The sequence below is a fragment of the Aotus nancymaae genome, unplaced genomic scaffold, assembly GCF_030222135.1.
Source record: "Aotus nancymaae isolate 86718 unplaced genomic scaffold, 86718_ANA_hifiasm-v0.15.2.pri h1tg000049l, whole genome shotgun sequence".
NCBI classification, from domain to species: domain Eukaryota; kingdom Metazoa; phylum Chordata; class Mammalia; order Primates; family Aotidae; genus Aotus; species Aotus nancymaae.
This window is the reverse complement of record NW_026988463.1, coordinates 17802827-17812567: the sequence shown is the minus strand read 5'-3', so window position 1 is coordinate 17812567 and position 9741 is coordinate 17802827. Positions and strand designations below refer to the sequence as shown.

Genomic DNA, 9741 nt, shown 5'->3' with positions numbered 1-9741 from the left:
TTTAGCAAATATCCAGGCACCATGCTAGAGGGAAGAGGAAATGCAATGAATGAGCAAGGGCCAACGATGATGTGTGAGAGAATGAAGCTAGAAGACCAAGCAGGACACTGAACTGGCTAGATGGTGCCTGCGTGGGCACCTTGTACTCCAGGGCCTTGCTTGGTGTCTGGTACATGGGTGCTCAGTAAGCAACTGTTGGGTGACTTATGTCTGAGATTCAATTATTTTTTAATCAAAAAAATTTTTTTAGCTGGGTGTGGTGGCTCACGTCTATAATTCCAGCACTTTGGGAGGCCAGAGTGGGCGGATCACTTGAGGTCAGAGGTTCAAGACCAGCCTGGCCAACACGGTGAAACCCCATCTCTACTAAAAATACATAAATTAGCCTGGTGTGATGGCTGTAATCTCAGCTACTTGGGAGGCTCAGGCAGGAGAATCGCTTGAACCAGGGAGGTGAAGGCTGCAGTTCGCTGAGATGGCGCCACTGCACTCCAGCCTGGGCGACAGAGCGAGACTCCGTATCAGAAATAAAAAGTAGAACTGAATCTTCCTTGTCCTAGTAACATTGTCTAAGTAGTGGCTTCTCTGTACAAAAGGTTGCAATGCCTCCTGATGGATATAATTTTGTGGTTGTATTTAAAAGTTGAATAAGTCACACCAGTTTCCTGAAAATGTTCATAATGCATCTGTTGGAAAACAAAAACACATGCCTACTTTGTGCATATTTGCATTAACATGGCAAAGATTGTATGAAATATGTTTTTCAGAATATAAAGGTTCAGTTTCAAAAGATACAGCATCTAAGTTCTGAATGTATTGGTCAAAGTAGGTTCTAGAAAACTTGGAACTTTTTGGAACCTGGATAACTTTAAAAAACAAAATGACAGGGTCTCCCTATGTTACCCAGGCTGATCTCGAGCTCCTGGGCTGCACTCCAGTCTGGGCGACAAAGCAAGACTCCGTATCAAAAATAAAATAAAAATAAAAAGTAGACGAACCTCCAAAGAACGGCTCGCCTTGCCTCTTCCAGGCTGCACCGGGGTAGGTCGATTCCATCGACTCTCGACTGCCAACCCCTGAGGAGGCTCCGCCTAGCCCTCTTCCTCTTAGGCGGTCCTTGTTTTTGCCGGTCCTTTGAAAGTCTCGCGATAGCTCTTCTGCTTCCCATAACTCCGTGCACTCTCCCCTCCCGTCCTCTTTCCGCCATCTTTCCGTGCCGGTGAGTATCCCTCTCCGAGAGCTGCAATTTCATCCGTCTGTCATCTGCGCCATCCCACAATATAAGGTTCGGTCTCGGTGTCCTGTGGGGAGGCTGGACCCCTCCTTGGCCGAGGATGCTGGCCTTGCGGGTTCTTGGACAGGCATAGAGGATAGCCATGCCCGGGCGCCCAAGGCTGTGCACTCCGTGGATCCGGGTTCGTCGGGTCCAGGCCGCAGCGCTGGCGGGAGCCGGAGCCTTCCACTACTCAGTTAGGCGGTAGCTGCGGCTCGGGCCATAGCGTCTGGATCTTCCTTTAGTGGCTGAGGCAGCGCCTTGGCCCCAGGCGTCGGGCAGCATCGGGTTTGGTGGGCGGTGCAGTTTCTCATTGCCGCGGCCGCGCTTGGAACTTGGGAGGCTGAGGTCACCCAGCAGGTAAAAGCTGTTTCGTGCCGGGGTTGGTAGTTTGCTGGGTGCTAACTTGGGTCTTCTGGGCCGCGGTGTTTTTCTTTAGACACTTTGTTGAACTTTAGGGGAGAGACTGAAGTTCTGCTCTTCACCGTTGGCACTTTGGTCTCCATACTTAAGAGCTTTCAAAACTTCAGTGTATTGTGCGGTTCGTGCCCATTAGAAGAGTCCAGTCTGACAGCATGTACAGTGTTTCTATTTGCCACTGTGGCTCTTGCTGTTAGACGCAGTTTTAAATGGCAAAAAGATGGATGTTTAGTTTAATAGATGTCTTCGTGGTAGGTGAAAGTGAACTGATTTAAAGGACAATGTTAACAGTACAGAATCTGCTGATTTTCCGCAATTTGAAAAATGTTGCCGGTGACGCTCTGCTTCTGTTCTGAATCACTGGTTGAGTATATCCAATGTTTTCGTTTTGGTCCTGGCAGTTTCCACCAATTCTGACGTTTTCTTGTGTCGAGTGGATTTTGTCCCACATTTTTTTAATTACCTCCAGACGGTGGTGTGTGGCACGATTCGAAGAAGAGTGGTTAGCGAATGAATGAGTTTGAAAATGTGCAGATTGACGTCCCAATAACCTGTTTTCAACAACCGTAGTAAACAGGAATTTTCCTGGGTGGTGGGAAATGGCGAAGCAGCCTGCTTAGACTTAAGACAACTTCGCCAAGGTGGTGCCAGAAAGAAATGATGCTTCTGCAGTGTAATGGTTGGTGAGTGTTGATGTTGGCAATGCCAATAAAACCTCCTGTTTTTGTCTCCCCTGAACAGCCACAATGGTGCGCATGAATGTCCTGGCTGATGCTCTCAAGAGCATCAACAATGCCGAAAAGAGAGGCAAACGCCAGGTGCTTATTAGGCCGTGCTCCAAAGTCATCGTCCGGTTTCTCACTGTGATGATGAAGCATGGTAAGTGTGCTGCCACTGTGTTTTAGGTTTTAATGTGAGACTCTTTAAGGCCTTAGGCCAGGTGTGGTGGGTCATGCCTGTAATCCCAGCACTTAGGGAGGCCAAGACCAGACTGACCAACATGGAGACACCCCATCTCTACTAAAAACACAGAATTAGCTGCGTATGGTGGTGCACGCCTGTAATCCCAGCTACTTGGGAGGCTGAGGCAGGAGAATCTCTTGAACCTTGAGGTGGTGGTTGCAGTGAGCCAACATTGTCCCATTGCCCTCCAGGATAGGCAACAAGAACAAATCTCAAAAAAAAAAAAATCAGTCCTGTAGAAATTATGGGAGACCAAAGTATATGTCTGTCATACCTGAGAATGAATGCAAACTGCTAAAGAGTCACTTAGGGTAGGACTGCTGGGAAAAGGGGCCCTGCTAGGTGTTTGAGAGCTAAATGAACCCAAGTCATTGAAAGGACTCCTGGGCTCAGTTCAGGACCAGCCTGGCCAACATGGCGAAAACTCCATCTCTACTTAAGAAAAAAAAACGTTAGCCAGGTGTAGTGGCAGGCGCCTGTAATCCCAGCTATTTGGGAAGCTGAGGCAGGGAGAATTGCTTGAACCCAGCAGGTGGAGGTTGCATCGAACTGAGATTGGGCCACTGAACTCCACCCTGGGGGACAGTGTGAGACTCCTGAGCTCTTTTCAGGACCCTTTGGGAGGGAGAAGAAAGACTGGATTATGCGCATCTTTGGCATAAAGTAGGCTTTGGGAGTGGGAAAGAGTGAAGGAAGGGGCAAGGGGTAAATAATTTCTTTTAGAATTGCAAGGTGGATTGTTTTGGGTATTGTCTCCTAAATCTTTTATATTAGGTTGTGAAAATTCTGATACAGAGCAACTGTCTTCCCCTCAACTTCTTGGAGAAGCAGTCACTGAGGTGATGAGAGTGAAGAATTGAGTAGGTTAGAGGAGCACAAAGCTTTAGCTCTCAAGCTGGTCTTATATTTAATCCAGTTATCTTTTGCAGGTTACATTGGCGAATTTGAAATCATTGATGATCACAGAGCTGGGAAAATTGTTGTGAACCTCACAGGCAGGCTAAACAAGGTAAGATTTAGTGATCTACACACATTTCAAAGCCTTAAGAATTTTTTAATGTGGCATACTATTGTGTATGTACTGAATAGTGGTGCCATACTTTATCCATATACCTTCATTTGTTCTCCTGGGTTGACTCTGCTAGAATTATGTCAGTTGACCTAGTGTTTTTATGGAGTATAAGCTGTCACAGGGGAGCCGGGAGCCGGGAGGTGGAGGGGAGGTGTGTGAAACCAACCAGTGCTGGTACTAGTATTTAAATACTGGATGTTAACACTACCTACCTCACTGGCTTGAACTTGGGTGGCTCAAGGCCACTGAGCCTTTTGTCCAAGATGCTGCGTCCTTCCTCTCAGTGACATGTTGGGTGTTTTGAACTAGATCTTTCTTTGAGTAAATGGGGCTTTCTAAATAGCAGTACTAATACTTTTTCTGATTTTGCTGGCATTGGTCTTTGGGGTCTATGCTGCTTTTCAATTTGACTTGTTAACACCTTAACTAAGTAAAACTGACTGGTTTAAGTGATTGGGTGTGTTTTGAGGGCAGGTGTCTGTAAGCTATTTGAGGAGTCCACTGTGCTTCCTCTGTTCAAGCTTGTAGCTTTCAGATTTGCAAGGAGTCAGTTCCCTCTAGTCCAAGCTTGTCCAGCCTCCCTTATTTTGTTGTTGTGTTTTGTTTTAGGCTTTTAGCAGTAGGAAACCATGGTTTTTAGTTTCTGTCTCTAGTAATAAATAGAAAAGGGATAAGGAAGGGGCCTTACTGGCTGAACTAGAAACAGAAACTAAGAGCTCAGGACTGTATTCTCTCCCTTGGACACCCCTTTGTCTAGTCCAACAGATGCGGGGGGAAAGCTACCCAGAAAGTGAGTTGCTGAAGTATTCATTAAAGATTTGAAGAATTGGCCTGGTATGGTGGCTCACACCTGTAATCCCAGCACTTCGGGAGGCTGAGGCAGGCAGATCACGAGGGCAGGAGTTTGAGACCAGCCTGGCCAGCATGGTGAAACCCCATCTCTACTAAAATACAAAATTAGCTGGGTGTTGTGGCGGGCCACTGTAATCCCAGCTACTTGGGAGGCCAAGGCAGGAGAATTGCTTGAACTTGGGTGGCAGAGGTTGCAGTGAATGGCGACCAAGCCACTGTACTCCAGCCTGGGTGACAGAGCAAAACTCCTTAAGATTTGAAGAACTTGCAAGGGTAATTTTTCAGTATGTCATGTTTTGTTGTAGTTGTAGCCATTAGAACCCCACATCGAAGTAGGATTGATTTATTTTTATTAGTTTATATTTGAGACAGAGTTGCTCTGGCCCAGGCTGGAGTGCAATGGTGCCATCTTGGCTCACTGCAGCCTCCACCTCCTGAGTTCAAGCGATTCTACTGTCTCAGCCTTCTAAGTAGCTAGGATCACAGGCATGTGCCACCACACCTGGCTAATTTTTGTATCTTTAGTAGAGACAGGGTTTCATCATGTTGGCCAGGCTGGTCTCGAACTCCTGACTTAAGGTGATCCACCGCCTTGGCTTCCCAAAGTGCTGGATTACAGGTGTGAGCTGCCATGCCCGGCGACTGCTAAATTTTTTATAACTTTTTTGTAAAGATGAGATCTTTCTATGTCGCTTAGGTTTGTCTTGAACTCCTAGGTTCAAGTGATTCTCCCACCTCAACTTCCCAGAGTGCTGGGATTACAGGTGTGAGTCGCTAGGCCCAGCCAAGAAATAAATTTGAAGAGAGCATCCTGTAAATGGAACTTATTTGTGGCACTCTTGTTCTGTGGTACACTAATTTGAGAAATTCTAGCCTACAACAGTTGATATACAGGCCCTGCTGCTCTGTGCCTTTTTTTTTTTTTTTTGATGGAGTCTTGCTCTGTCACCCAGGCTGGAGTGCAGTGGCATCATCTTGGCCACTGCAGCCTCCTTGTCCCAGGTTAAAGCGATTCTCCTGCCTCAGCCTCCCTAGTAACAGGTGTGCACCACCACACCTGGCTGATTGTTACATTTTTAGTAAAGACCGGGATTCGCCATGTTGGCCAGGCTGGTGTCGAACTCATGACCTCAGATGATCCACTGCACCTGGCCTGCTCTGTGACTTTGGGCAAATTAAACAATTTTTGTTTCTCAGGAGTTAATTTCTCTCCATTTATAAGAGAATGTCTGTCTCCATTGCATTCATGCAAGACATGGACCTACCCTTAGCATGGAAATTGAGCTTGGAAATAAGATAATGTGTAAAGACTAGATTTATTAAAATTCTGGCTTTGATCACATCCTCTTAGGATTCTTCTGGGAGGGTTATGCTGTTTTAATTCTATCAGAATTAGGGATTTTTGCTGCTGGAATCAATATAAAACTTGGATGCAGCATGTGGCAGACTTCGGAAAGATCTTTCATTATATAGCTTGCTTGGATAAAACTAGTTTTCCCATATTCCTATCCCTGCATTTCTTTCATCCACTGTGAGATTGTCCTTGTTAATCAAGTCACAGCATAGCTGATGGGGTAATGGTAAGGAGAACTTAAGCAGGCTTCCTGGTGTAAAGCAGTTGGACCTTTTTGACAAGCCCATTTTCAGTTTCTGTGGGTCATTCTCTGCTTTTGGAAGTGTCTTTAAGTATGCTTGTGATTGTAGAGCAGATTTTGTGAACAGAGGGTTTTCAGTTAGTGGACTTTGTTGGAAGATGTAGTGTTATAGGGCTGGCATATAATTGAGTGATGGCAGAGCCCTTGGAGAGCTCTCACTTAGGAGGATCATTGTTGCTGTGTCCAAGTAGTGACAGGATGAGATAATTGCAAGCCCTTTGCTCTTTCTGCCTTCCATCATTCTGTCAGATTCATTTGATAAATTTGCCTGGGGTTGTAGGACATTGTTGCTTGGAAATGTGTAATTGTACTTCATCGGTGGAAGCAGTGTTCTTCGTTCAGTGCCTGTATAGCGTGTTCCTTGGATATTGTAAGAATTTGCAGTTTTAGCTTAGGAGCTTCAGGATTTGAGACCCTACAATTTTATTTTAGCCTTACTATGTAAAAAAGGGTTGGCTATTGGCCAGGCGCGGTGGCTTACGCCTGTAATCCCAGCACTTTGGGAGGCCAGCGCGGGTGGATCACTAGGTAAAGAGATTGAGGCCATCCTGGCCAACATGGTGAAACCCCGTTTCTACTAAAAATACAAAAAAAAAAATAGCTGGGTGTGGTGGCACACACCTGCAGCCCCAGCTACTCGGGAGGCTGAAGCAGGAGACTTGCTTGAACCTGGGCTGCGGAGGTTGGAGTGAGCTGAGATGACACCACCACACTCCAGCCTGGGGGACAGAGCGAGACTCCATCTCAAAACAGGAGAGAAAGGGTTGGCTATAGTCTCCCTTGTCTAAGACTTGATCTCTTAGCTGTGTAAAATCTGATTATTCTGGACAGCTCTCCAGCCCACAGGAGTGCGCCAGTGGCCTGACACTGCCCTGTATTACCTCATCCCATCTCTTTTCATGCCTTTACTTTTTCTCGTAGGCAGGCATAGTCTTTCTTACATGTATCTGAAAAGCATGTCAAGGATTGTGCACAGAATAGGTACCCATCTGAATGTTGGGGGTTGGTTTGGAGGACTGTTCATTTATGAGTGCCATCTTGTGTTACTCAGTTTTTCTGTTACTGGTAAAGTGAACAATTTTTTGTTGTTGTTATTTTACAGTGTGGTGTGATCAGCCCCAGATTTGATGTGCAACTCAAAGATCTAGAAAAATGGCAGAATAATCTGCTTCCATCCCGCCAGTTTGGGTAAGTTGGCCTTTCTTTAATTAAAAGAAGTTAATGCTAAGAGTTGCTATGATGCAGTTTGACTTGAGTTTTGTTTTTTTTTTTCTCTTTTTAAAGCAAAGCAGTAATGTTCTCTATTCTCACTATTGTCTATTCTCAACCAGTTTGACCTAAGAATTAGCTCAAGTGTTAATCGTTATTTCTTTTCTCTCTTTAAAAGGGTTTCACTTTGTTGCCCAGGCTTGGGTGCAGTGGCTGTTCACAGGTGTGGTCATAACACCGTGACCTTGGCTTCCTAGCCCCAGGCAGTCCTCCCTGCTCAGCCTCTTGAGGATTTGGGAATACAGGCGCCTGCCACAATGCCTGGCCGTTTGCCATACATCATGTGTTGGGCTTCAGGTTCTGAGAGGCGCATGAGAGCTTAGACTGGCAGAAGGGGAGGGTCGTGTCCACTTTCATGTCTGGCCTTTTGGCACACTGCAGATAGTTCATACAACGTGTTCCAGTGCGTGATCCCAGACTCAGGGCCAGAATGACTTCTGAAGCCTAGGCCTTTGGGAAAACTTACTTTGGGAATCTTTGTCCCTAAGGGCCTGTCTGAGTTCAGATCCTTGTTTTTCTGCTTTAAATCCATGAGATGTTGGGCAAGTCATAGCTTTGATTTCTTCATCTATAAAAGTAGTAATAGTTCCTCTCTTTTACCTGATTTAATTTTGGTAAAGCACTCTATGAGCTGGCACAGTAAATGCGTATGTTTGTGGTTAAGAATTTATGCCCTCCGGGTTGGGCGCAGTTGCTCACACTTGTAATCCCAGCACTCTGGGAGGCTGAGACGGTGGATTACTAGGTGAAGAGATTGAGACCATGCTGACCAGCATGGTGAAACCCCGTCTCTACTAAAATACAGAAATTAGCTGGGTGTGGTGGCACATGCCTGTAGTCCCAGCTACTCAGGAGGCTGACACAGAAGAATTGCTTAAACCCAGGAAGCAGAGGTTGCAGTGAGCTGAGATTGTGCCACTGCACTCCAGCCTGGCGCCTGGCAACAGAGCAAGACTGTCTCAAAAAAAAAAAAAAAAAAAAAAAAAATTTATACCCTCCACATTATGTGTTTGGTGTCTTGGTTGAATGTATTCTCACTTCATGGTTGCTGTATTACAGGTACAGTGTTCTCTTAGAAAAATCATATCTCTTTGTAATTATGATACTGATTTTAATGCCTCACATTTGCATACTATGTGCCTGTTACATTGATCCCCATGGTAACTCATGAAGCAGCCTCATTGTAAACGTGAATATGTCTCCATATAATAGTTTATCTATTACACAGTGCGTGGTAGAAACACAATTCAGACTCAAGTTAATGTGCATACTTTCAAGTCTCCTTATCTGAGAGCAGAAAGTGACATTTGAAGTTAAAAGAGTTTCTACCCTTTGTTTTCAATCATGTTTGTTTCATGGTGTATGCAGAAGTCAGGGCTGTGTGAGTGTGTGGCTGGGGTCTCTGGGTTGCAGGAGTCATGCTCATACACTACATTGTAGGCATTATCCGTTGCTGTGTGCCCCACAGGAAGGCGTCCTTAACTACCAATGAGTGTTGATGTTTTTCTGCACCAGAAAGCAGCTCTATGTTGAATTATTAACTCACCAGCATTTTCTTTTTCCACTCCATAGTTTCATTGTATTGACAACCTCAGCTGGCATCATGGACCATGAAGAAGCAAGACGAAAACACACAGGAGGGAAAATCCTGGGATTCTTTTTCTAGGGATGTGATACATATATTTACAAATAAAATGCCTCATGGACTCTGGTGCTTCTACTTGGTGGTTTTCAGCCTTTACAGCAGTGTAGCCAGAGCTTCTGCAGGAGCACGCAGTCGCTTTGTTTATTGGTGAATGCTGTTCCCTGAAGTGACGAATACAGCCTGTGATACCACACCATAACCCTCCTGGCGTGCCAGAGGCGAATGTGTCTGGCCGTGGGCGGTTGAGTCCAGATTGGGGTTCAGGTTTGGGAAACTGCTGTATGACTGCTTTATAGAGGAGCGCCCTGAGGAAAAAGTTATGAAACTAATATGCATAAGAAAACAGTCACTCTTGCTGTCTGCCAAAACCAGGTACTTGACACTAAATATTTTAGTTATATTTTATGTTTTGTTTTTGTTTTTTGAGACTGAGCCTCACTGTGTTCCTCAGGCTGGTTGGAGTGTGGTGGGTGGTTCGATCTTAGCTCACTGCAACCTCTGCCTCTCAGGTTCAAATGATTGTCTGCCTCTCAGCTGCCCGAGTAGCTGGGATCACAGGTGTGTGTTGCCACAACTGGCTAATATTTATCTT

General features: G+C 45.5%; 1 protein-coding gene across 1 annotated transcript; it reads left to right on the top strand.

Moving 5' to 3' along the window:
- Window positions 1-2299: 2299 nt before the first annotated feature.
- RPS15A (ribosomal protein S15a) lies at window positions 2300-9215 on the top strand. Its single transcript, XM_012464643.3, has 4 exons — window positions 2300-2572; window positions 3586-3665; window positions 7338-7423; window positions 9077-9215. The coding sequence occupies exons 1-4, from the start codon at window positions 2440-2442 to the stop codon at window positions 9168-9170; spliced, it is 393 nt and encodes a 130-aa protein (XP_012320066.1). The 5' UTR covers window positions 2300-2439; the 3' UTR covers window positions 9171-9215.
- Window positions 9216-9741: the final 526 nt, after the last annotated feature.

Bases quoted from the DNA above. Each gene is read 5' to 3' on its own strand.
- RPS15A (XM_012464643.3), top strand. From the start codon at position 2,440: ATGGTGCGCATGAATGTCCTGGCTGATGCTCTCAAGAGCATCAACAAT. The intron at 2,573-3,585 runs GTAAGTGTGCTG...TATCTTTTGCAG, and splicing joins CACTGTGATGATGAAGCATG to GTTACATTGGCGAATTTGAA. The intron at 3,666-7,337 runs GTAAGATTTAGT...GTTATTTTACAG, and splicing joins TCACAGGCAGGCTAAACAAG to TGTGGTGTGATCAGCCCCAG.